Source organism: Gopherus evgoodei, chromosome 1 (genome assembly GCF_007399415.2).
Source record: "Gopherus evgoodei ecotype Sinaloan lineage chromosome 1, rGopEvg1_v1.p, whole genome shotgun sequence".
NCBI lineage: Eukaryota > Metazoa > Chordata > Testudines > Testudinidae > Gopherus > Gopherus evgoodei.
Genome location: NC_044322.1, coordinates 367,379,089 through 367,406,471, shown reverse-complemented (window position 1 = coordinate 367,406,471; position 27,383 = coordinate 367,379,089). Strand labels below are relative to the sequence as shown.

Here is a 27,383-nt window from a genome sequence, read left to right as displayed (position 1 = left end):
AGGATGGCTAGTGCAGAGTTCAGGTTACTCTGGCCACTGCTTTGCTCCTGTGGTCTCAGACTCCTGGGGCTGGGTGTTCAGATGAGTCCCAGCACAACCACCACTCCACTGTCAGCAGGAAAAATGAGAGAGCAGAAGGCCTGAACAGCAGAAGACTGGGCACTGCTCTGAATCCCAGAGAGGCTCCTGCAGCCTTCCCCGAGGAGTCAGCGGCAAAGCCACAACTGGGGCTCTCCAGAGACAGGTCAGATCGCAGGCAGCGGTGCCAGGATCTCCCCAAGGGCTCGCTGGGAACGGTGCTCGGAAAACCTTCAGGCCAATTCAGAGGCATTCGCGATCTGACTTCCAGGAGCTTGGCTGTGCAAATGACATCAAGTTTGTGAGGGAGCAATTACAACAGGTGGGTTAATTGAGCACCTGCAGGATCGGGTCCATCAATGGCTATTACCCAAGCTGGCTGGACACAGTCCCATGCTCTGGGTGTCCGTCACCTCTGACGGTCAGAAGCTGGGACTGGACAACAGGGGATGGATCACTCAATAATCGCTAGGGCGACCCTATTTCCCTATGCTGAATATGGGACAATGGTAAAATGACTCGTATTCAAGCGAGTTCAATGGCAATCAGAACTATGCAGTGCGAACGTGCAACTTAACATCAAGCTGACTGAGCCCCAATTAAAAAGAAACACTGCGGAGCTGGATTCTTTTTATTTACCTTCTGATCTTCCAGGCTGTAGGGTTCACCCGGGGAGAGGTGAGACACACTCCCATACACCTCACACGAGGGGGAGGGGAAGAGGAGAGAGACAGACCAACCCGACCCCTCCTGCCCAGCACCATCTGCGCCTGGCTGGGCCCCGGGACGGATCCACCTCTCCTAGTATCTGGTGCCGCATCTTCCCAAGGCACCATGTGGCGGAGGCATGCAAAGCCACATGCCCTCCCCCAGACTTCTGCCAGGGCTCACATCAGAACATGGCCAGCAGCAGCCTTTCAGCACTGTGCAGTAGGGAAGGGATGGAAGCTGCTTCCGGCTTGGGGCAGGGGGGGAGATGACCAGGCTCCTGCCCTGTCTTTGCAGACCTCAGCTCTTCCCACCCCAGCCCCGCTCCCTTGTGGCTAGAAGCAGCTTGTCCCCTCCTGCCTGCACAGTGTGGAGAGGCAGCTAACACCTCCGGGCTGCTGCTGGCCACCGACATAACCCAGCTACCTCATGTCCCCTGGCTACAGCTCAGGCAGGAAGGGGTTAGGCCCTAGGGATGTACTGTGCACCAGGGCCCAGGGAACCTGACTGCAGGGCTTCAGTGAACCGGCCAGAGAGGTGGCTCAGCAGGGGAGGGTGCTTAGGGGACAGAGCAGTCCCATGCTCCCTGGGGGCAGGACGCGGGGGGGAGGGGGTGAAGTGGGGGCTACGCCCCTGGCTGGGAAGCTGCTGTGGAGCCTGCAGGATCTGGACAAGAACAGGCTGGAAATCACTTCCCCTCCCCACCCTCCTGCCACTCCACAGCTTAGCTGAGGGGCAGAGAGGCTTCCCCGTGTCAGCGCTGTGCAAGGGCTTTGACACACGCAGGGCTCGGCTCCTCCGGGCCAACACCCAAGCTGGAGGGTATTGGGCTTTCCTAGGGCATCAGGTCCAGCCAGAGGCAGTGAGGGAAGGAAGGAGCCTGCTGCACAGGCTGTGGTGAGCTGGGCGCTCCGACCAAGAGCTGGTTCTCCACACGCTGCAGCTTGGCCCTGCCACTAGCCTTGCATACCCCACCCCCATGGTCAGCCACTGGACCCCTCCACTCAGCGCTGGCGAGCAGGAACCCAGCCAGCAGCAGGACCCACCAGTACTGGTTGGGGCGGGCAGGGAGAGGCAGAAAATACAGGACAATTTGCCCCTTTTTAAGAAACAGTCGGGACACCTGCAGGAAGGGTTAAATACAGGACTGTTCCTTTAAAAATGGGACGCTTGGTCACCCTAATAATTGCCCTGTTCTATTCATTCCTGCTGAAGCACCTGGCATAGGCCACTGTTGGAAGACAGGACGCTGGGCCATTGTTTGTCCCGGTATGGCCGTTCTTTCATTCTTATGACACACGCAAATACATGGACATCGACACCATCCATATTCATCTCAAGCAACTGAGATGCATCTGATTCAGCCAAGCCCTAAGTGACTCTAGGAAGAGCGCAGAAGGCCCACATGGCCCAATCTCCTTGCACTTCCAGTAAGAACACCACGGTGCCAATGCCAACACAATTCCAGGGCCACAGAACTGTGCTCGACATTGCCAAACACACAAAGCTGCTTAGACCAGTGGCAAAGCTCCAGAGTCAAGAAACACCAAGTTCCCACGTTCTCATGCAGTCCCATTGGCGCATTCGTTCAGTCCTGCTACAGCACTCCGAGAAGAGGACCTCAGCTCACCGCACTGCAGATGTTCTGGATGACACTTAATAGGCTAAGTGGGGTTGGGGTTCCCCTGAGGCCTGGTCCAGTCCATCCCCGAGAACTCACATTGACTCCAGCCTCGTCACTCAGGTGCCCGTATCTGGCAGGCAGCAAAGCTCCACTGACTTGTTCAAACTCAATGCAGGGGGGAGGCCAGGGCGTACCGCACACCCAGAGTTACACAGCAAATCTCTGCCTTTCGCCACATTCACACAGCTCGCCACGCTGATTGGCCATTGCCCCACACGTGGTCCCAGCGTAGGAACCAATCCCTGTACAGCAGTCTCCGTCCATGCATGACTTCCTCTTTGGCGTGTGTCTCATTCCCGGCTTATCCTGCCCATTGTTCTCTTGTCCACTGCCAATGCTTCCCTGGGAGGTCCCCCCCTCATCTTAGCTAGGACAGACATTCCGTTTCCATTCACCCCCCAAGCCTGGGTCCCAAGAAATGAGGCCTCTCCCATGTCCCATTACTCATGTCAAGCCAGGCCTACGTTCCACTGCTTTTTATATTAGCAGACGTTTCATTTGCACTATATCCCCGTCTTTCACTTGTAAGACCACAAAAGCTGTAATCATTTGAACCACCATTAATCCTAGACTCAGAATACAAATCCGAGGGTACCAGCTGGCCTCCTATGGCATAGCCCACCAGCCTATAACTCCACATGACAAGCTTGCTCTGCCTTTGAAAGAAAAGCAAAGGGGAAATCATCTAAGGATGCTTTAATACCATTATGAAAAAACTGGTACAAAATATACAAATCTTTCCGTTTATCACCACAGGGAATGTGGGTGCGAAATAGAACACAGACCTGTTCTAATCACACTCCCTGCTCCACACCAGAAGTGGGCTTCTTCAGCTGCCACATGACACTTGTCATCACCAGCCTGGGCAGTTTTTCCTTAACGTTCCAGCCTCTCAACTGCACGGTGCTATTCAGAGACTGATCCCCAGAGCGACACCCCCACATGCCGATCGATCTTAGACATGACACCTGCACTAGTGTCCCTCCAGTGCAGGTCTGGAGCTTCCCAGGCCTTGCATTCATTGTCTCACAGCAGTATTTGAGGAGGGAAAAACAACTCCTTCCACACCATATGGGGTGCAGCGCTTTTACACTGAACTTCCTGGTCCTGAAGCTTGGTAAATTTCCTTACTCGGCACCGACTGGCAACACCTCTTGTACCAAATGTTTAACTTTCCTGTGGTGATAAGAGGGCAAGTGTTCCTGCTCCCTGACACTTATGGACTCTTCCTTTGCACAGCACGTATCCCCCACATACTCCTTACGACAGCACCATTAGAACACAGCGACACAGGGATGTACTTTTTTTTACAAGCAATTCGATCGTCATGTAACAGTTAAAGCTTCATTAAGGAGTCCTTGCTTTTGCTTATTTAACAGATGTGGTACTTTTGCTGCTCTCTTCTGTTGAAATGCTTGGTCATGTTCCCACAGCTTGTCCAATTACTCTGGTCAAAGTGGGTTTACAACTAATAGCTGAAAACGGTCCCATGCAGGAGAGCTGGGCCGTGACAGATCGTGTGGCTTATCTAACACTAACACTTTCTGCATTTCCTGAAGCAGAGTTTAAATGTGGCGTATCACTGTCCTGTGAAAGGAGAGGCGCCTTGCATGGAGCACCTTCTGCTTTAGAACAAGGAACTGCCCGTGCGTGAAACTGGGCCTCTCCGGCTCAGAGGCGAGCAGGGTGCTAAGGGGCAGGGCTCCTGGAAAGCAAGGTCCCAAAGGAGAGTGTACATAGCTCAGCAGCAAGGACAGTGCCAGTGTCCCAATTGGAGGGTGAAAGCCACTGGGAGAGGGGAACTCAATGGTGAGAAGAAACCTGGTCTCCTGCACAAGACCCCTGCCTAGCACCACGGGTGGCTCTAGGTATTTTGCCATCCCAAGCATGCCAGGCAGGCTGCCTTCAGCGGCTTGCCTGCGGGAGGTCCCTGGTCCTGCGGATTCGACCACACGCCTGCGGGAGGTCCCTGGTCCTGCGGATTCGGCCACACGCCTGCGGGAGGTCCCTGGTCCTGCGGATTCGGCCACACGCCTGCGGGAGGTCCACCAAAGCCACAGGACCAGCGGACCCTCCGCAGGCATGCGACTGGCAGAGCGTCCCCCTTGGCTTGCCGCCCTTGGCGTGGCTGGTACCGCCCCTGCCTAGCACACAGGAGAGCTGGGTTCCTAGATCCCGAGGCCAAAAGGGACCACTGTGATCATCTCTTCCGCCCTCTTGCACAGCACAGGCCAGAGACCTGCTGTCACGGAGTGTCGAGGAGTCAGGGCCCTGCACCCCCGGCTTCCTGCAATCCACTGACTCTCAGCCAGCCAGTAAAGCAGAAGGTTTATTTGGATGACAGGAACACAGCCCAAGACAGGTTTTGCAGACACAGACAACAGGATCCTCCCCAGCTAGGTCCATCTTGGGGTCCCAGGAGCACCACAGCCCCCTTGGAGGGTCAGAGCCCTGTCTGTCCTTCCCTCCATTCCCCAGCCAGCTCCTGAAATTCCTCTCTCTCCAGCGTCTCCTCTCCCAGCCTTTGTTCAGCTTTGTGGGCAGAGATGTCACCTGGCCTCTACTCCCTTCCTGGGTTCTCACCTTACATGCTCAGGTATCCTCCCTCCGGCCAGTCTCCCATCCCCCAATGCAGACTGTCCTCCCAGGCCAACACTCCCCACTCAGCATTCACAGTCCACAGTAAGAACAGTCCCAGTTCCTCTCACCTGCTCCACAGCAATCTTAGAGCAGAATTCACAAAAACCTACCCAATCTTGATCTAAACATTACCAGTAATGGAGAAGCCAGCACGACCCTACGTCAGCTGTTCCAAAGAAAAGTTATCTTTCTTGACAAAAATCTGTGCCTTATTTCCTGTCTGAGAAAGTCTAGCTTCAGCTTCTAGCTCATAGACTTTAGGGTCAGAAGTGACCAATGTGATCATCCAGTCTGACCTCCTGCACAAAGCAGGCCACAGAACCCTATCCATCCACTTCTATAACAAACCCCTAACCTATGTCTGAGGTATTAGGTCCTCTGTAAAACTGAGGAGCTCTGTGCTACCAAACTTCTGTTCCCCACGTAGGTACCTACAGTCTGTGGCCAAAACACCCCAACATTTTCCTTGCTACGCTAAACAGACTGAGCTCCTTGAGTATGCCACGCTCAGGCAGGTTTTCTAATCCTTTAAGCATTTTCGTGACTCTTCTCTGAACCTGCTCCATGTAGCAACACCCTTCTTAAATTCTGGACACAGGATCCCAGCATCGGTCACATCACCACCAATTACAGAGGTAAAATCACCTCTCTGCTCCTAATCAAGATTCCTCTGTTCATGCATCCTAGGATCACATCAGCCCTTTTGGCCACAGCATCACACTGAATGCTCATGTTCAGCTGATTATCCATCATGAGCCCCAAATCTTTGAGAGTCCCTGCTTCCCAGGCTGGCATCCCCCTGTCCTGTACATATGGCCCCACGCTTTGTGCCCAGATGGATAGCTGTACATTTAGCTGCTGTAATGATGTGCTTGCACCCAGCTTACAGAGCGAGCTGGATCTCTTGGTATCAGTGACCTGGCCTCTTCATTCTTTACCACTTCCCCAGTATGCACGTCAACTGAAAACTTCATCAGTGCTGATCTGATGTTTTCTCCCAGGTCACTGACAAAAGTGCTTGAGTACGGCCTAGAACCAGTCCCCGGTCAATAACCAGCTGTGCCACAGGCTCCTTGGCTGTACCACTTCACCTCTGCTGTGGCTCGGTTCCCTGTCGTACATGCAGCCGGGGCAGAGAGCGCTGAGAAGAGATGGTTTCCACGTGGTGCTCTTAAGAAGGATGGACCCAGCAAAGAGCAGAATGGAGGGCTCGTCTAGTGCCAGCAAGCTGAGCAGGACAGACCCTTCCCCCATGAACCAGGCACAGTTGAGTCCAGATGCCCTGAGCTCTGTCTCCACAGGAAGAAGAAACCCACAGAGCCCAGGACTCAGGCTCCCGGGACTGTATAGTGCTAAAAACAGCTGTATGGACATTTGGGCTCAGGCTCTGAACCTAGGGGGATGGGGAACAGGGGGTGCTCAGAGCCCAAGCTCCAGTTCAAACCCGAACATCTACACAGCCATCTTTAGTGCTGCAGCGTCTGTGTCAACCTGGGTCAGACTCTCTGCAATGGGTTTCTGCTTGCCATAGAGATATACCCTGGGAGACTCCCTCTTGGTCTAGAGGGCAATGGGCTCATGTGAGTTAGTATGGAGCCTATAAGAGGGCAGAGGAGGCTGGTGCCCTGGGAATAGGGCAGCACGGAAGAGGATGGGGTGGGGGAGAAGAGATGGGAGATGCAAAGGAGGCATCAAGGGTGGTACAGGGTGGATAACATGGTACAAGACAGGCTGTGGCAGGGCTGCAAGAGGGAAGTGGGGTGGGATTGTCCGCCCCGTGGGAGGGCTATGCATGACAATGGTGGCAGGAGCTGAGATCAGAGCAGTAGATGGCCATTGAAACCAGAAAGCCCCCGACCCGTGCAGGCATCTGCAGCCATGAGTGCAAAATGTACCCAACAACCTCCCTCCCCGTCAGCAATGGCACAGGGTGCCGGGAGACGCAGGCCCAGGCAGCAGGGCCCCTGCTACGAGGGTGAGAGAATGGTGCATGCCCGGAGCGGGGTTGGAGTGAGGAGCCAAGTCACCTGTGGGAGGGAGCAGATGCAGGAGCGAGTGACTCGGCGCCAGCCAATGCCTGCAGCACGGGGGTGAGAGCAGGTGGCTCTCAGAACATGCAATGGCAGGGGCAGAGGAGAACTCAAAGGCAGCAGGAGACTCCAAAGTCACTGGCCTGAGGGAAAGCAGGGCCCCGCCTCTCTAACCCCAGCACCAGACAGAGCGGCACTGGAGCTCCCAGCCAACGGGACAGCGACTTGAACCTTGCAAACGAAGCAGGGGAGAGAAGGGAACGGCTCTGGAGCCCACCACGTCCCTGAGCTAATGAGCGGGGCCCTCCTCTCCCCGAGGCCGTAACTCATTCTTTTGTGTTTCCAGAGCAAGGTGGAGCTCCAGCAGTGTGGGCCCTCACTGCCTGCTCTACGCCGCGCATCTGCAGGGCCGACACAGTAAGAGAACCGGAGAGCGGCACTGCAGGCGGCCGGGAGAGCAGAGCCGCAGCCAAGCTAGCACGGAAAGAGCACCGCACAGAGCAACGCTGCTGCTCCTCCTGCTCCGCCACCTCTGCCCAGCCCTGCCCCTCCCCACCTGGTGTGGAAGGCAGGCGCTGCGCTGACAAGGCAAGAGCCCCCATCTAAGGTAGCCGGATGGTGATGCAGATATTCCAGCAGCAACTGCAGACCCGCCCAGGACAGTGCCACCAGCAAATAGCTTCCCTTGAAATAATCCCAGATTAAAAGGCAGCACTAGAGGACGGACGGCCTATTTACTCGTGACAGCAATTAGATGCCAGGCACCATCTGAATCAGCACCTCCTGCCAAGGTGCTGGAAATGGGGGAGCGGAGAGGTCTGATTGGGCTTTGTTCTACGGATGCTAGCAGCCTCTCCAGGCCACGGCCTGGTTCACTGAGACAGCTCTGACGGCCTGTACAACTCAGAATAATGAGATTATCTGCAAAACATGCCACACACCATGCACTAACAAGAGAGTGTAAAACCCCTCGTGGGGTATTTACAGCCCGCGCTGAAGGGAGAACCACTAACAGCACACAAAACACCCCCTTCAGCGTCGCGTGGGTGAGAAACAGAACACGGAGACTTTAGGTGACCTCAACTGGAGCATGGAGCTGGCAATTTCTTGCAAGCAAATTAACGTGAGGGGGGTCTGAATGCCACAGGCGGGCATCAGCGCAAGAGACGCACAGCGAGGCAGGCAGTACCGCCGAGGAGACCACCACACGTCTTGTGACCCTCCTGCCTGTTTCCGCACCAGAGCCGGGCAGTGAGGACGGACCCTGTTACACAACACTGCAGCTGATGGTGCAGCAGGCTAACCTAGTGTTATCACCCAGGGCCTGCTGGGAAGCCAGCTTCCTGGGTACCCTGCCCAAGAAGGGAGCTATTTGTTCCAAGTGCCAAGTTTGATTTCTTGAGAATTACCCCCATGAGGGGGAGGTGAAGGGGCAAACAGACTGAAAACACAACTGTGCACTTGCCAGAACGCTGCAAAACCAAACCAGCACACGGGTGCCCTGGCAGCCCTCCACAACACCTGCCCTTGCATCGCCTCAATTCTGCTCATGTTGGCAAGAATCCTGCATGGCGAGGGGCCAGAAGGAGCAAGGTCCCTGCAGTTCTCCACACCCCCAATGTCTTGTGCTACCTTCTGCACTGGGAGGTGAAGCAGCACATGCCCTGCAGCTGCGGGCTGGGTTAAGCTGGGTGCACACAGCAGCGAATACTCCTGCAGTGGCCAAAGGAGAGGGTGCGTTTGCTGGGACACTGCAGGCCACCTTTCAGGCTCTCTCTGTTTGGGGGCGTGCGCCTACGCAGGGCGCATGTCCATGCCGCCAGAGGAGAGCACAGATGCTAATTCACATTACATTATTTGGCAGCAGCAAAGCACATGCTGTCAGCTCGGCACACACTAACATTCATCACGCCGTGCAACTGCTGACATTCAGCTAAGAGCAGGATCAATTTAAGAAAAACTATTAAAGATTTAAAAAGATTAACAAAGCGTCATAACGTGGTGATGTATGACCCCCATTTTATTTGTGGAGCCCCATCTTTTATCTGCTGCGAAGCAGCTGCATGTTTTACCTATTAAGTTATAGGTGCTCCTTAGAATCCTGTCCACTGTCACAAGCATGGGGGTTTGGTGTGAGGAGGGGGCCTTGAGCCTTGCACTGACCGCACAAGGACCCCCAGCGATGGAGAGGGCGCACCCATGCGCGCACGGAGGGAAGGAAAGCCACTAAATCTCCCGGCTTGGGAGGCAGCAAACAAGAGTTCAGCATTTTAAAGAGAGAGCGCTTTGTGCTCCTGGCAGACAAGGTCAAACTCGGCAGCTCTTGCGACTGAAACGTTGGCCTCGCCTTATGTCTCAGGTTTTACCTGGAATTTTAAATTGCTCCTGTGCACAATTTAACCAACATGTGTTTTTTAAACCGTCAAAGTGCAGCAGCCATCCAGCACAGGCAGCTGTGAGATGCCTCTGCTCAACAGCAGGTTGCACAGGGCTGTCCCCAGGCCCCCCTCGAGAGGGCCCTGTGGATTTTGGACCGGGCCTTTCTGTCCACATCAGCTCCACAGAGGTTCTTAGCAAGGTCCCCGACTCCCCTGCTGTATGCAGGCCTCCGCAGACAGCACTTGGACTCAACGCCCCCTCCCTCTCTGCCTTGGGGAGGGGGCAGATAGGGGGCTCTAAGGCGAGGGATGTGAAGCACAGGGGCAGGCTGCATGGAGAAGACTTCGATCTAAAGGGATAACTGGCCTAGGCTGCAACCCTGAAGAATCCGACTTGAATGGGATTAACATACCTTGGAGCCCTCAGCCATGATGTTAAAGGGACTCCCCCCGTTTCAAGGCCATGCCCTGGGATTTCAGTGACATGGGGTTTAAACTCAACCATGGCAGCCCCTCAGGGGCCCTGCCCAGCTGCCCTGAGTTATTACGGACTAGGCACACCGCATGTAGAGACTGCTGTGTAGGACTGAGACAGGAATTGGGCTGGTTTATCAACACGGGGCCAATGATGCACCCACCAGCGACTCCAGGTTCCTGAGCCGGTATGTCAGTACAAGGGACTGCTGAGAATCACTTTGCTTTAGCCAGCTGCACAGCTACCCCAGGATGCCCCAGTGCAGGCTGACTCCAATGGACAACCAGCCCGGCAGCGGCACTGCTACTCCCCCAGGACAGCAACGCCGCAGAGAACTCTGTGCTCCGGCTCCTGGGAGAAAGGAATCCGCTCCCGCCACACAACAGCGCCCCTGCTGGCCAAGCAAAGAATTGTACCAATGGGCCCTCGAGACATCCTTGTGTGGAGTCAGAAGTACGGTTGTTGCACACAGGCCTCAAAGCAGGCGCCAGGCTGCAGGGCCAACCAGCCCCAGGGCTTTCCTTGGCTCGCAGCCCTGCGACAACGCAGGGCCCATTTCCACATCGACTGCTTCGCCTAACACAGTCCCCAGTGTGCAGGCAGCAATGCGCCGGGTTACGTGCGCTTATCCTACTTGTCTTCTCTTTCCCCTTTCCAGGCTGCAAGCGCTCCGAGCAATTCCAGCCTGAGGACAGCACGAGGCAAGCGCTCTGACTGCGTCACCGAACAAAGAAAGCCCGTTTCCTTTCTCTAGGCCTCAAACCTTTCGGTGCCGCTGCTCACATTCCAACATCTCCCCCTCCCACCTCGGCGGGCAGGGCGGCTGCAGGGCGAAGAGCGGAGCCGAGCGCGCCGGCAAATTGGAAAAAAGGCGCTTGCAACACACAAGGGAATTGAAAAGGGCAAATTGTGTTTAAATCCGAGGGCTCTTCCCATTTAAACGATAATCATCAATCAGGCCAGGGTCTCGCTCTTACCCCCCTACTGGGGCTGCACCACAAGTGCTGTCTGCGACTGTATGTTTCAGTAGCCACCCTCTCACCTGTGCCCAGAGCATGATGGGAAAGAGCCAGAGGCCCAGAAGCTGCGGCACCTTGAGGAAGTCCGAGCTAGTCCTCCAACAATGAAGCAGCAGCAACCATGTGGATTCAGAGCCTAGCAGAGGGCTCGGTGTGGAGACCACAGCCTGACAAGCTGTCTCCAGTCATCTCGCTGCTCCTTGGCATCCCCCCGCTGTCTGCTATACCCACATGTCATCGCAGTTTACAAGAGTGTGCACTCTCAAGCCCTTAGCAGTATCCCTAGGCTCTACCACAACACAACTAATAATGCCACGCTGCATGGGCAGAACCATGCGGATCCTTACCCCAGAGATATCGGCCACCCGGTGTATTGGCACCTCTTTCTTGCTGTGCAATCCTTTGCCATTCTTGATAGCCCTGTTGCAGGGAAAACAAACAGAAAATATAATCAGCGTGGGAAAGCAAAGCGAGCTGTGCCATCTGCACTGCGCACGCCGGATGGCACAGACAGCTCGGCACCGTGCACAAGGGGAGCCCAGACGCGCTCGTTAGCCTGCTAATCCCAATTACTGGTATTCAGCTGCTCACCTGAGCTATGCATGTACCTGATCAGAGAGAACATTTGTAGATGTTACCAAATTAAATGGCTTTGTTCCCCGCACAAGGGAAGGAATCAACAGGAAGAGCACGCCAGGGAGAATCAAAAGTAATAAATGTTTCTTTCAGCGTTTAATCATGTGAAATATTTTAAATGCAAAATAAGCAACCAGCGTTCCAATTTGAATGGAAATACGTTCCTCCCAGGTAAAAAAGAAAAAGAGAAGTAGCCTGAATGAAGCAACACTGTACAAGGAAGTCATTTAACAGCCACAAAAATTAGCAAATGCTACAGAAGTGACATGAAGCCCCATTTTCAATTCCATCTGAAGCCATAACTATTAGAGCATATTAACAGGAAAAGAAGAATTGCCACGACAGATCATCTCGGTCCAGCCTGGGCAGCACTCCTCCTCTCTCCCTCAGCTCCGGTATCCTGCTGCCTTGCAGCCGTACTAGCTCCGAGCTCTAGCTAGCAGATTTTATCTATGGGGAAAGGAGCTTTGCCCACAATTCAAAAGGAATATGATGCACACCTAAAATGTAAGTAATTGCCTCCTTCTGACCCTACTGGGATAGGCATCTGTGAAACCTGAGACCCCAATATCCAGCCCTGAGCCGTGCCAGAACAAGCCACTAGTCTGTCTCTGTGCTGCACAACGGGGTGCTGCTCCATGACTGGGGCTCCTAGCCACGAACGCAAAACAACAAATAAAATAATAAAATAAATAAGGGTCCCAGCCCAGTCTCCTGCTTGTGGCAACAGCCAGCATATGACACTGCAACATGGCAAATTATTGGGGGCAGGGAAAAGATTCCTCTGCACTCCATCTTTCACCCGGTAGCAGGAGATACAGCCGACCTTGGAGCCTGCATAGCTACAGTGTTATTAAATGGCCAGATTCATCCAGGCCGTTCCTTTTCCTGAAAGCCGAGATGCTATCCGACTCCTTCCTGTAGCGAATCCCTTAGCTCAACCGTGGGCTGTGTGATGTATTAAAAATGGACTTCAGGCAAGTTGCAGCTCTATATTTTATAAATATTGAATGAAAGAGCTTCGGAGTCCGAATGCTCCAGCCCGGAGACAAGTTGTTCCCCCTACCTCCACCAGTGTTGCAAGTCTTCCAATATTTGGAGTTTTATGTAAAGACCCAACTCCTGGAGTCATGTGAGATTCTCACATACAGAAATTGCTAGCCCTGTGGTTCCAGAGAAAAGCTTGAAAACATGAACCCCTGAAGGCTTGAACACCAGAAAGCAAATTTAAACAAATAATTTGTACAAGCCTGGAAGATAATAGGGTGATAAGTAACAGCCAATGCAGACTTGTCAAGAATAAATCATGTCAAACCAATCTAATTTCCTTTTTTGACAACATAACCACCCTAGCGGATGCAGGGAGGGAGAAGAGAGGGACGCAGTAGCCGTGATACAGCTTGATGTGAGTAAGGCTTTTGACACTGTCGTATATGACATTCTCATAAGCAACCTAGGGAAAAGTGGTCTAGACGAAATTATCAGAAGGCGGGTGCACAACTGGTTGAACACACGTACTCAAAGAGTAGCTATCACTGGTTCACTACCAGAGGATGCATCTGGTGGGATCCCACAAGGGTCAGTCCAGGGTCTGGGACTATTCAGTATTTTCCATTAATGATCTGGATAATGGAGTGGAGCTAATGTTTATAACGTTCGCAGATGACACCAAGCCAGGAGGGGCTGCAAGCCCTTTGGAGGGCAGAATTAGAATTCAAAACGAACTTGAAAAACTGGGGACCTGATCTGAAATCAGTCAGAGGAAGTTCGATACAGACAAGTGCAAAGTACTTCACTTATGGTTTATCTCCATGGCACGACACTGTGGCAAGGGAGGGTGTGCATCTACAGCGCACCAGTTTACCCCCTGCTGGGCACCTACACCAGTGTCCTGGAGTGCTACTCTGGCACTTGCAGTGTCCACACCTAACATTACTGCATGGCAAGCCGGTGTGCTCTAGATTCACACTTTGACTTGCCACAGTGCCCGTACGAAGGACAAATCAAATACACAACTATAAAATGAGGAACTGGTTAGCACTGCTGAAAAGGATGAGAGGGGTTGCTCACCCTGTGCAGTAACAGAAGTTCCTGCTCTACCGCCGAGTCCATGTTTGAACCCTGAAGCAGAGGGGAGGAGAGTGGGTAGTGGAGCACCCATGGGGGGAACACATCTCTAAGAACCTCAGTTGCTGCACAGGTGAGTAAAGCCTCTTCTTCTTCAAGTAGTATCCATACAGGCGCTCCACTGTAGGTGACCATAGAGCAGTGCTCTTAGCTGGGAGGGTTGGGTGTCGGAATCGTATCAGTGAGGACAGGCAATGCATTCTATTATGGGATCTGATGGTGAGTTGTGGGTGATCGCATAATGCTGTATGAATGTGTCTGATGCGCAGGTGTCCGCCTTACAAATGTCCATAATCAGCACGTCCTTTGGAAAGGCTATGGAAGTGAACAATGATTGAGTGGAATGCATTCGAATGCCCAGTGAGGCCCATAGTTTATGTGGCTGGTAGCGAAGGTGAGTGCAGTCGGAGATCCATTTAGAAAGTCTCTATTTCAGATGGCAGATCCCTTTGATCTTTCAGCCCCAGAGAGGAATACATGTGATAACTGAACAATTTAGTTCCTTCGAGGTGGAAGGCCAACGCCTAGGGTAGCACGGCCTCTCGCTGGTTTCCATGTGGTTTAGAGAAAAAAGGATGGAAAGCGGATGGTTTGGTTCAGGTGAAAGGATGATGGTACCCTGGGTAAGAACTTCAGGAGGGGTCATAATGTGACCGTATCCTTGTAGAAGGTTGTGGGCGGGACGCCATGAGGGCACCAATTTCACTTGTCCAGCGGGCAGATGTAATGACTATGAGAAAGGCAGTCTTCATGAATAGGCGCATGGAGGAACAGGTCGCGGTGGGTTCAAACAGGGAGCTTGTGAGGGAGCGTAAAACAAGACAGATCCCAAGGTGGGGTGGGGTCTCATACTTCACAGTACAAGTTGTAAAGGCCCTTGAGGACTAATTTTTGGTCATCAAGTGGTTAAAAACCAGATGACCTTCTATCTTAGACTGGAATGCAGTGATGGCAGCCAGGTGTACACGAATGGAGCTCAAGTAGAGTCCTGGTCTTGAGCTGAAGGATGTAGTCCAGAATGAGTGGTAAAGGAGCTCTCAGCACTGAAACACATTTAGTGCCGCACCAAGTCTGGAATCTTTACCATTTGTATAGATAAGGATGGCGTGCTGTTGAACATTTAATATTTAAAAGGATACCTTTTACCTCATCAGAATAGGTCACCTCAGGAGCGTGGAACCATGAAGGAGTCATGCCTTCAGGTGGAGAATCTCCAGATTTGGATGGAGAATTTGGCCTGCACTCAGAGAGGCGGTATAGATTTGGCTGTAGGGTTATTGGAGGACAAACCGCCATGTGCAAAAGAAGGTACCATATCTGTTGGGGCCATTAGAATGACTTCAGCTTGCTCTACTTGCATCTGTGAAGCACCCTGAATATTAGCGGAAGAGATGGAAAGGCATAGAGGAGAGGTGCATTCTATGTGATGATAAAGGCATCCCAAGGGAACATGACTTACAAGGAGAGGCTGAGGGAACTGGGATTATTTAGTCTGCAGAAGAGAAAAGTGAGGGGGGCTTTGATAGCTGCTTTCAACTACCTGAACTGGGGTTCCAATGGAGGATGGAGCTCGGCTGTTCTCAGTGGTGGCAGATGACAGAACAAGGAGCAATGGTCTCAAGCTGCAGTGGACGAGATCTAGGTTGGTGCCACAAAGTCCCTGGGTGATGCTCTGGAACTGCTTCCCACAAAGCCAGTCAGGACTTTGGGAAGCCTCCTCTCCCTTGGAGCAGACTTGTTCAGGGCAAGAAGCTCTCACGGCTTCACCTCTTGGGTCTCTTCTTGGAGCATTCAGCATCCTCTGCCTCTCTGTGCGCTTCCCAGAGGGAGTTCGCCCAGGCGGGGTCCTGGGGAAGCCAGAGGATCCTGCATCCCCACTTTGCAGTCAGACATGACTCTCAGCCAGCCAGTAAAACAGGTTTATTTGATGACGGGAACACGGGCTAAAACAGACCTTGTAGGTACCGCGAACCAAACCCCTCGGCTGGGTCCATTCTGGGGGGCAGTGAGCCAGACCCCCAAGTCTGCACTTCACTCCTCGTCCCCAGCCAGCTCCAGACTGAAACCCCCTCCAGCCCCTCCTTCTCTGCTCAGTTCCTTTCCCGGGCCAGGAGGCCACTTGATCTCTTTGTCTCCAACACCTTCAGTTGGCACCTTTGCAGAGAAGAAGGGGCCCAGGCCATCAGTTGCTAGGAGACAGAGTGCCAGGCATCTAGGTGCACTGGCCATTTGCTCTGCAGCAATCACCCACCCTTATTCCACCACCTAGATACTTAAGAACTGCATAGGGGACACTGAGGCACCAACACCATATTCAGAGAAAACATTAAGAACATTCCCACTTCGTCACAGTTGGATATTAGGCAACACTATTTCACTAGGAGGGTGGTGATGCACTGGAATGGGTTACCTAGGGAGGTGGGTTACCTTAGAGGTTTTTAAGGCCCAGCTTGACAAAGCTCTGGCTGGGATGATTTAGTTGGGGTTGGTCCTACTTTGAGCAGGGGGTCAGGACAAGATGACCTCCTGAGGTCTCTTCCAACCCTGATCTTCTATGATTCTTCTATGATCTGGGGAGGATGAGGAGAGGTTGGCCGGTGGTGTGACCACTTCCTCATGTTCCTCGACAGGCTCTCTTTGGTTTGAGGGGCTTGGAGACTGAGGAAGATGAAGAGGGTGCATGTCAGTTCCTCTGATCAGTGGTGGCTGAGGAAAGTATTGCCTGTATGCCACCCACAGGTCCCAGTGCGGGCAAACAGGCATACGGGGCAGCATCCATGGGCACCTGTAACAAGGACCTGGCTTGGTTCTAGTGTCCTGATATCGAGGGGGTGTAAAGGATTCATGTTGTGCCATCCCTTGATATGATAGTGGGGTGTGCAGTGTAACTGAGCAATCCTGCTGACTAAAGAAGTGGGGGGCAGTTCCAGGAGGTGAGGGACTGTGTGGTATCATTTGCATCTCTGCGGGAGAGACATGAATTGGTAATGCTTTGAGCAGAGCAGGGGGTTGGGCTAGATACCTCCTGAGGTCCCTTCCAACCCTGATATTCTATGATTCTATGAATTGTTGGTAGTTTGCTATGGAGAAGCAGCAACGCCGCAGTTTTAGAAACAACCAAGTCTCTTAGGAACCTGAACTCTGTGGTACCAGCACGATCATTAATCGGTAACGCATGATGTGAGTGCACTGGTGCCATAGGCATCAGTGCAGATGGGGTCGGTGCCAAGCTCAGCTGAAGTCTACCAATTAGCCAATAGGTGGTGCCAAGGGCTTTGCCTGTGTCAGGGGCTTCACCAGTGCCGGGGCACTGAGCCATGGGGTAGTTGGTACCAACTGAGATTTCTGATCTGTCTTTGTCAGTGCCCCCTTTATGTGGTCCTGCCCTTTTAGGTTCCTTCGAACTACCAATAATACTGGTACTAGAGGTACATGGGTGATGAAAGGAGCTAGGTCTCACTCCAGAAGATGTGGGGGCCACTGACCTCAGGGGGTGTTTCTTGTCATCCTGACTAGGAACTGAAGACTCTCTCTTCACAGTGTGCCGTGAGTGTGGGGTGGCAGATGACGGTGCTGATGGAAACTGCTGCACAAGAGAGGTATCAGGAGTCAGGGTCTAGCCACAACGAGCCTTCCATCATAATTTTCATTTCAGTTCACAGGCCTCTTGGCCTGCATTTCCAATTTGAGGCAGTGGGTACACTTCTGTGGTACGTGCCCCTCTCCCAGACAACAAATGCACCGTGAGTGGCCGTCACTCATGAGGATGCCTTGCGGCAGGAGAGGCACCTCTTAAACCCAGGGGAGCCAGGCATAACCCTGTGCAAGCAGAACTTTGCTGTAGAGCAGAATAAGATGATTACTCACCTTTGTAACTGTTGTTCTTCGAGATGTGTTGCTCATATCCATTCCAGTTAGGTGTACGCGCCGCGCGTGCACATTCGTCGGAAAACTTTTACCCCAGCAACTCAGTGGGCCGGCAGGTGGCCCCTAGAGTGGCGCCGTCATGGTGCTCGATATATATCCCTGCCGGCCCACCCGCTCCTCAGTTCCTTCTTGCCGGCTACTCCGACAGTGGGGAAGGAGGGCGGGTGTGGAATGGATGTGAGCAACACATCTCGAAGAACAACAGTTACAAAGGTGAGTAACCGTCTTTTCTTCTTCGAGTGATTGCTCATATCCATTCCAGTTAGGTGAATCCCAAGCCTTACCTAGGCGGTGGGGTCGGAGTGAGATGTGGCAGAATGAAAACTGCTGAGCCAGAGGCTACAGCATCTCTTGACTGTTGAACCAGGGCATACTGCGAAGCAAAGGTATGGACCGAGGACCAATGGAGCTGCACGACAGATCTCGTGGGTAGAAACACGAGCCAGCAAGGCGGCAGATGAAGCCTGAGCCCTGGTAGAATGCACGGTGATGTGGTTTGGGGAAATATGAGCCAAATCATAACAAGTGCGGAGGAACGCTGTCACCCAAGATGAGATCCTCTGAGAGGAAAACAAGCAAGCCCTCCCTTTGGTCTGCTACCGTGACAGAGCTGGGGCACCTTACGAAATGGTTCTGTCAGTGCAATATAAATGCGAGCACTCCACAGATCTCCAGGGATTGCAATGGTTGCGCCCATTGCGTTGAGCTGTGGGTAACATGAAAGGCCGAAACCTTAGGGAGGAAAGCCGGGTGCGGTCATGACTGCACCTTGTCTTTGTGAAACCTAGTGTACGGCAGAACCACCATAAGAGCTCTGAGCTCGGAGACCCGTCTGGCCGATGTAACAGCTACGAGGAAAGTTGTCGTCCAAGACAGGTATAGCAGAGGGCCGGTCGCAAACGGCTCGAATGGGGGAGACATAAGTCTGGTTAAAACTAGGTTGAGGTCCCAGGTTGGGGCTGGGCGGCGCACCCGAGGGTGCAAGCGCTCCAAGCCCTTGAGGGACCTCGAACCCATAGAGTGTGAGAACACGGAACGTCCACCTTAGCCTGGCTGGAAGGTAGAGATGGCTGCCGAGTGTACCCTCAGCGATGATACCGCCAGGTCCTGCCGCTGAAGGCCAGAGGCAGGCCAAATAGAGGGGATCGAGACCTCAGTAGGAGCAAGATCGAGCGTATTGCAGCTGTAGAAGAAACGCTTCCACTCGGCCCGGTACGTTGACCAGGTGGAAGGCTTCCTGTCACCCCGGCGCAGTTACGCAGCAGCCACCATGAGGCGAAGAGGCTGCAGGTCCGGGTGACGAAGCCTGTCGTTGCCCTGAGTGATGAGGTCTGGGTGGGGTGGCAGGGTAATTGGGTCGGTTATTGACAGGCCGAGCAACGTGGTATATCAGTGCTGCCTGGACCACTCTGGAGTGATCATGATGATGCGCACTCTGCCCCTGCGGAGTTTGAGCAGGACCTAATGAACCAGTGGGAACAGTGGGAAGGCATAAAGGAGTTGGCCTTTCCACGGCATCAGGAATGCGTCCAAGATCGATCCCGAGGAGAGACCTTGGAAGGAGCAGAACATCTGGCATTTTCTGCTCTCGCGGTGAGCGAACAGGTCTATGTGAGGAAACCTCTCCACTTCTGGAAAGCAGAACGCCTCACATGGGGCAGAGCGATCACTCGTAAGACAGGAAAGACCTGCTGAGTCAAAGCGCCAAGACGTTCCGAACGCCTGGGAGAAAGGACGTCACCAGTTCCATCGAGTGGGCCATGCAAAAGTCCCGGAAATGGATGGCCTCCTGACAAAAGGGGGGAGGACCATGTCCCTCCCTGGTTATTTATGAAGCACATGGCCGTTGTGTTGGCTGTAAACACCGAGATACCACGGCCTCGCAGCTGCCGCTGGAACCCCTGGCACGCCAGGCGGACTACTCTCATTTTTGGGGCATTGATGTGGAATGCCAGCTCCCGAGAAGACCAAAGGCCTTAAGCTCGGAGGTGACCATGAGCACTCGAGCAGAGAGATGACGCGTCCGTTGTCAGGGGCAGTGAGGGCTGGGGCGGATGGAACCACATCCCTGCCTACACCAGGGAGGGAGTTAGCCACCACTCTAGGGAGCCTAAGGTGCTCGAGGGAATGGTGATTACCATGACCATTGGCTCCCTGTCCGGGCGGTACGCCGAGGTGAGCCGGACTTGGAGAGGACGGAGGCAGAGCTTGGCGTGTTTGGTTACAAACTTGCGGGCAGCCATGGACCCAGGAAACTGAGACAAGTGCGAGCTGAGGTCGTTGGGAAAGTCTTCAGACCTCAGATGATTGTTGCCATTGCCTAAAACCGCGGCTGTGATAAGCAGGCTCTGGCTAGGTCGGAGACCAGGATAGCCCCTAGGAAGTCCAACCTCTGCGTGGGAACCAGAGTGGATTGCTCTATAGTAATCATCAGGCCTAAACCTGTGAATAAGACCGTGATGATGCCCACGTGCTGAGTGGTTTGTCTCTCGGAGTCTCCTCGGATAAGCGAATCGTCCAGATATGGAAAAACGCATATCCGACATCAGCGAAGGTAGGCAGCGACTATGGCCATATACTTGGTCAATACCTGTGGGGCTGCAGAAAGGCCAAACAGTAGGACCGTAAACCAGAAGTACTGACAGTTGGCTAGAAAGCGGAGGTATCTCCTGTGCGAAGGGAAGATGGCGTTGTGAAAGCACGCGTCCTTCATATCGAGGGCGGCATAGCAGTCCCCAGGAGGCAAGGATGGAATAGTGGTTCCCAGGGATACCATGCTGAACTTCAACCTTATCCTAAACTGGTTGAGTCCGCGCAGGACTATGAAGGTCTGAGACCTCCGTTTGAGTGGGGGACTAGGGCATAACGGGAGTAAACCCCCTTGCCCCTTTCGTCCGTCGGCGTCTGCACCTCTTGTACGAGGAATTGCTCGTGAGAGGGGTCCCTGAAGGGGGACAGGGTTGGAACAAATTAGAGGTGGTACCCATGCTCCACCGTGCGCAGGACCCAGTGATCTGAAATTAACTGGGGCCACGCCAGGAGAAAGCGGGATTGGGATCCCGGCCTGTGACTGGTACACCGCCCTCAGGCGCACCTTGGAAGGTTCGTCTTTGGTCCCAGTGGTAATTGCGAGGGACCTTGACCTTGGCTCTTTAGGGGTCCTGACGTTTGTCTGCGACCACCTTGGCCTCACCGTTTGCCAAAGTCCTGTCTCTGGCTAGGCACAGAGTATGGCGGCTGGGGACAGAAAGGCCTGCGTTTGGTCGCTGGCATATGCATGCTGAGAGAGCGCATTAGGACCCTATTGTCCATCAGGCTTCGCAGCCTGGGGCTGTCTTTGCCGCGAAGAGGCCTTTACCAACAAAGGGTAAGTCCTGAATGGCATACTGCAGCTCTGGCCAGAGGTTTGAAACCTGAAGCCATGAGATGCACCTCATGGCGACACCAAAGGCCAGAGTCCTGGCTGCTGAGTCTGCTGCGTCCAACGAGGCCTGGAGGGACGCTCTGGGTACCTTTTTCCCCCGTCCTCCAAGACGGCAGCGAACTCTTGGCGGGAGTTTTGAGGGAGAAACTCCATAAACTAAACTACCTTCACCCAGGTGCTATAATTATAGCAGCTAAGCAAGGCTTGTTGCTTTGCTACCCAGAGCTGCAGGGCCTCTGCAGAGTACACCTGGCGGCCAAGTAGGTTCATTCGCCAAGCCTCATTCGTTTCGGGGCTGGCGCCCGCTGGCCATGCCAATACCTCTCCTTAACAGACTGAAAGACTAGTGAGCAGAGAGGAGAGCGGACAGATGAGTAGTCGTACCCCTTAGAGGGCACCATACCGGGTCCTCTACCTCTGGGACCTCCTCCACCTCAGGTTGTCGGGGGGCGTATCAGAATCGTGGTCCTGAGCATAAGATCTGCGCATGTGGGATGACACGGATGCGTGTCTGGATGGCCATGGAGGTACTAAAAAAAGGCAAGGGCAGAGTCTCTGACTCTATCGGACCTTGCCCAACTCGGCACCGGGGACCGGCACTGGGAGGCATACCGGTACCTGGATCGAGATCCAGACCTGCAACCAGAACGGTGCCGGGAGGTCGACCGAGATCTCGAGGCTCGGGGAGAGGCTACGGGAGTCACGGTACCTGTCGCGGTGCCGGGAGTCGGAACGGTGCCGATAGTAGCGGGTCGGCGAACGGGATACCGACCGGTGCGGCGAGTGCGACCAGTACCGATGAGGAAAACAGCACCGGGACTGCAAGTGGTGTCGGGTGTGCCGACGGGACCTGGAGCATCTGCGGGACCGTGATCATGAACGGTGCCGCTCTGCTGTGCTGACAGAGGACGGTCATATGAAGAGACTGTATTACCCGCACCAGCAGTGCCGGGGTCAGGCAGCATCGACTCTGTCATGGCAATGAGATCCCTCGCCGTTGGTAATGTCTCCGACGTGGAGGGAACAGCAGGCTCAACCACAGTGCATACTGGGGAGCTGTCAGGCACCGGATTCGACGGCTCTCGTGGGACCGGGATCGACGGTACCGAGGTCGTCAGAGCTTCAGTAGGTGTCGGTGCCGGGCGAGCCGACTTAGACGAGCTCTCTGGCTGCGGTGCAGTTGGCACGGAAGCAGCAGGAGCAGTAAGCTCAACCACGGCGCGTTCCGGGGAGCCGTCAGGCACCGGATTCGACGGCCCTTGTGGGACCGGGATCGACGGTGCCGACGTCGTCAGTGCCTCAGCAGGTGTCGGTGCCGGGCGAGCCGACTTAGACGAGCTCTCTGGCTGCGATGCAGGTGGCACGGAAGCAGCAGGAGCAGGGGGCTCAACCACGGCACGTGCCGGGGAGCCGTCAGGCACCAGTAGGAATTGTAGGCTCTCTCGACCTCGGAGGAAGGGAGCGGTGCCGAGTCGACTTCGGTGCCAGCGATGGCCAGTGCCGAAAGGCCTTGGCAGTACCGGCGGGGTCCGGTGCCGAGGAGGCGCTTCTGCCAGCCGCTTGATCATCGCTTGGCGCCAAAGGTGGAGGGGTATGTGAACGTCCCGCTCCTTTTTGTTCTCGGCTTAAGCGCCTTGCAAATGGGGCACTTAGCTGTCAAGTGTGATTCCCTGAGGTACTTCAAACAGGAGTCGTGTGGATCTCCCTTTGGCATCGGCTTCTGGCAGGCCGAGCCCATTTTAAAACCCGGTGAGCCGTGCATGGGCTCCGGCACCGGGTGCAGGAAAGGGGCTACTTCCTGAACCCCGCTAACTATTACTAAACTATGTTAGCAAAGAAAAAACGTATAACTATACAAATATATATATAAAAGGATTATAACTGCATAACTATATATGAGAATTACGAGTAGCTAGGGAAGTGGAGGTCAGCGAAGCCGCGCTCCACTGTTCCAACGACCGACACGGGCGGTAAGAAGGAACTGAGGAGCGGGTGGGCCGGCAGGGGTATATATCGAGCACCATGACTGCGCCACTCTAGGGGGCGACCTGCCGGCCCATTGAGTTGCTAGGGTAAAAGTTTTCCGACGAATGTGCACGCGCGGCGCACACACCTAACTGGAATGGATATGAGCAATCACTCGAAGAAGTAGTAAGAACTTACACTAAGCTAAAAGGTAATGGAGAGGAAAGAACAGAAAGAAGAGTTTGGGTTTGGCAGACTTTTGGAGAGAAGAAAATAAAGAGAGGAAGCAACTACTATCTACTTTGAACAGAAACTTATTACCACTACAGACACTAATGATGCCTGTGAAGGGCTCTGCTAGCGATTCCGTCCCAGACCCAGGGGCGTTGAGAAGGAAGTAAGGGCAACTGGACCGCATAGCACTACAGAAGCCGCTCACGGTGCAAGATGGGGAGGAGAACATGTGCAGCCCAATGGGCACTGCTACTGAAGATCTCTGATCCCAGGGGCAGGGAGACTAGCTCACCTAACTTGGAACACTCAGAAGGGGACACATCTCGAAGAAGAACTGGGGGCTCTAGTGGATCATAAATTGAATGAGACACAGTGATGTGGTTGAGAAAAAGGCTGGTAACATCCTGGGGTGTGTTAACAGGAACATCTTCTGTAAAACAGGGAGGTGACTGTCCAGATCTACTCAGTACTGGTGAAGCCTCAGCTGGAGTACTCTGTCCAGTTCTGGGTGCCACCCATTAGGAAAGATGTAGATAAATTGGAGAAAGCCCAGAGGAGAGCAGCCAAAACAATGAAAGGTTTAGAAGACCTGACCTATGAGGAAAGGTTAAAAACTGGACATGTTTAGTCTTGAGAAGAGAAGGCGGAATGGGGACTTGATAACAGTCTTCACATATGTAAAAGGTAGTTATAAAGAGGACTGATCAGTTGCTCTCCATGTCCACAATAAAGGGTACATTAAGGAATGAGCTTACTCTGCAGCAAGAGAGATTTTGCTTAGATATTAGGAAAACTTTCTGGCAACAAGGATAGTTAGGCACGGGGACAGTCACCTAGTATCCCTGGTAGAGGTTGAACAGGTTGGTCGTAATCCTGCCTCAGAGCAGGGGGTTAGACTAGGTGACCTCAAAGCGTCTTCCAGCCCAACATTTCCATGGTTTTAAGATCCACCCAACATTGGCTAAAAAACCAGGACATTAAAAGCAATTAAAATCAATCTTGTAGATCCCAAGGCCAGAAGGGACCATTGTGATCACCTGCTCTGACCTCCTGTACAGCACAGGCCACAGGGCTTCCCTGAATTAACTCCTGGTTGAACTGTACTTCAAGGGCCTTTAAGAAATGATTGAAAAGGACGGCAAGTTAAACTACAGTGGAGCTGAAGAGCTGCTGACTTTTGGGGCACCACACCGTAACACCAGCGTCGCTCTGCCATCTAGTCTTACCACTTTTGTGGACTGCTTGCAAACGCATCTGCGTGAGAAGCCATCCGGGATATTTATAAAGTTTTCATGTAATTTGCAGCTTGTCTCACTTGTTGGAGAGGAAAGAGGGAGAAAGATCAAGCAATACCCCGGATAAGCTCACCAGAACTGAAAGGTCTCTGAACACAGACAGTAGGTTAAAGGGTAACACACACATTTATTAAAACCTGGAACAGCTCCTTCCCCTGACAGGTTTGTCCTTTTCCGTTTGCAAATGCCAAGTTTATTTTCCAGGTGTTTCTAGTGGAGCAAAAGCTCATTATGGCTGCTGTTGGTCAGCCTCTCGCTGCACTGGCATCAGTGATATCAGCAGGAAAGGAGCAGGGCTGTGTATCTGTTAATTGCTATGTGCAGCCCAGCAGGGGCAGCTCACCACACTTTTTAATGAGGCAAAGTGGGGTCTGTTTAATTTCCCAAATAGATGGATGTTGTTATACAGCCGTAGGTGTTAGACTGCAGAGACATGCCTTTCGTTTAAAGGCCAGGAGTAAAGGAAATCAGCACTCTCTATTTTACAGATGGGGAAACTGAGGCATTCCCAGCCCTCTGGTCTATGTACTTGGTCACACTGCCTCTGTCTCAGCAATGGGAGATTTAAGCAGGCATGAGGTGAATGTCCCACTGGGTTAGACCAATCTGAGGGCAGGCAAGGAGTACAGCTATCAACTTGGCTCCAAGCTGCCCTTGCTGGATAATATTACTGAGATGGAGGCAGCACTTCCAGGAGTCCTCCTCCCTCATCCTGGCCCACGTAGTTCCCAGTCAGAGGAAGCACCGAGATTGCCCTTGTTCCGTCAGTGCATCTCCTCACAATGGGAAGAGGCTGGGTTTTTCGGCTGTCATCTGACCATGGAGTTCTGATGGCTCAACTGCAGGCTCCCAGCACGGAGTGGGGAGACCACTCTGAAATGGACTTTTTCCATGCAGAGATCCCAGAGCATGGTGCGGGGCTGCTGCTCAGCCACCATTGACCAGGGCTCTGCTGAAGAGTTCAGGGCACAATCACCTTTCCCGTTCAGCATGCAAGGCCGCTGGGGAAGACGTCAAAGTTCCACGGGCCTCACTGCCATCAGCGTACTGCCAGCACGCAGACAGCTCGGCACCTTTTCTTCTCCCAGGCACTTGAATGAGACCAATCCTGCTGGTGGGTTGGGGAAGGACTTGGAGAGTCCGACAAGGACAGTTATTGGATGAGGAGTCACCCATTGCTTCCAGAGACCCAGGTGGCATGGTGGGCAAAATGCCCATGCTCAGCACGATTCTTCTTGGACCTGGGCCGTGCGGAACCTTGGAGACTTTCACAGAGGATGGCAGTGATGCATCCTGCCCAGGGCCACTCCTGAGACGCTGCAGAGGGGGCAGAACGCAGCAATCTTCCCTGCCTGCAGAGACTAGCCATGGAGCACACGCCAGGCCAGCACTCTAGCAACCACACTGGATCTCTGAGCGTATCCGTGGGCAATTTGAGGGCTTGACTTTGACCTATAAAGCCGTATGTGGCTGAAGTCCTCTACCACTGCTACTTCCCATGCTCTGCTCTCACTAACTTTCCTGGCTTGGACTACCTGGGGCAGCTCTGGAACTGACGTCCCCAGTACTTTGGCCCCAGAAGGCTGCTTGACCTTCACAACCTGTTACCAGTCCCATCTGCTCTCTCCAGCTGCTGGATACAGCGACTGACCTTCCTGGGTGTTGTGTTTTCAGAACTGCTAATGGACTAGGGGTGGAGGGGATGTTACTCTTGTGTCTGGGGGTTATTGTCTAGGCTGGAAATTAGCCTCAATTCCACCACCGCTGCAATGGCCCCAGTACAAAAGCTTGCATTTATCACTGCTTGAAACCGGGATGAGCTGCAACAGACCCAATCGCCACTCCCCTGCCTGTGCGTGGCATCGATGGCTGGAACCAGGGCAAAGGCTGGTACAAACAAGGCCTCTGTTTCAATCATGGCGGAGTGATGGGCACGGTTTGGGGTTTGTTTAAAGAGGTTTCTTGCTGTTGCCAGCAAGATGGTCACCTCTGCTTTAATGGTATTTCATTTCCATAGCTGTCTGCCCAGACCCGGGCACTCGATGGACATCTCTATACACTGGACCACAAATGAGAAGTGTCACCAGATCAGTCCTGATACAAAACCCACCCCTTTCCCCTGCTCTCCCCAGCTCTGGGTTCGGCCTTGATTTCTGCAGCCCTTAGACTCTCACATTAGACTCAAAATAAAAGCTCCTGACTTCTCAAACTTCCCCTACCAGGCCCACTAATGGCTGCTCCTAGACACGCAGTGTGCCTTTGTCCAGACTGGGCCATGATCATCATAAAATACAAGAGAAAGGTTCCAAGCCCTGCAGAGGTTTTGTAGAGCAATCAGTCTGCTGAGGGGTATCATTTGGGAGCAGTGGAAAACAGGCCAACCTCTTAAATGGTAGGCACAGATTTTTAGAACTCAGAGCCACTCACTGCTTCCAGGGACAAGTGGCTTGGCAGCAGATGGCTGCTGCAGGAAAGCAGCTACCTGCTCCGCTTCTGAGAGAGAAGTTGTTAAACTTGCTAGCAGTGAGTTATTATAGCAAGTTGCTTACCGTGTTCCATCCAAACTCACTCGCTGACACTTCAGGGTGGTAGAATTGTTCAGAGGGGCCGGACTCATCACAGCTTCACACTCTGAAACCGTGAGAGTCCTGCCAAGCTTAGAGGTGGAATGTCCCCACTAGATGGTATCTTATTCCAGAAGAACATGTTCTTCCAAAAGCAGAGGTCAATCTATCATCTGTGCTTATGGCCCACGAGACTCAC

At 53.3% G+C, this 27,383-nt stretch overlaps 1 protein-coding gene across 1 annotated transcript in view; it reads right to left on the bottom strand.

The window, feature by feature from the left end:
* Window positions 1–27,383, bottom strand: part of SND1 (staphylococcal nuclease and tudor domain containing 1) — a 545,960-nt gene that overhangs the window by 225,504 nt on the left and 293,073 nt on the right. The window contains exon 14 of the mRNA XM_030538672.1: window positions 11,360–11,432. Within this exon, the coding sequence (XP_030394532.1) occupies window positions 11,360–11,432 (73 nt within the window). The remainder of the gene's footprint in view (window positions 1–11,359; window positions 11,433–27,383) is intronic.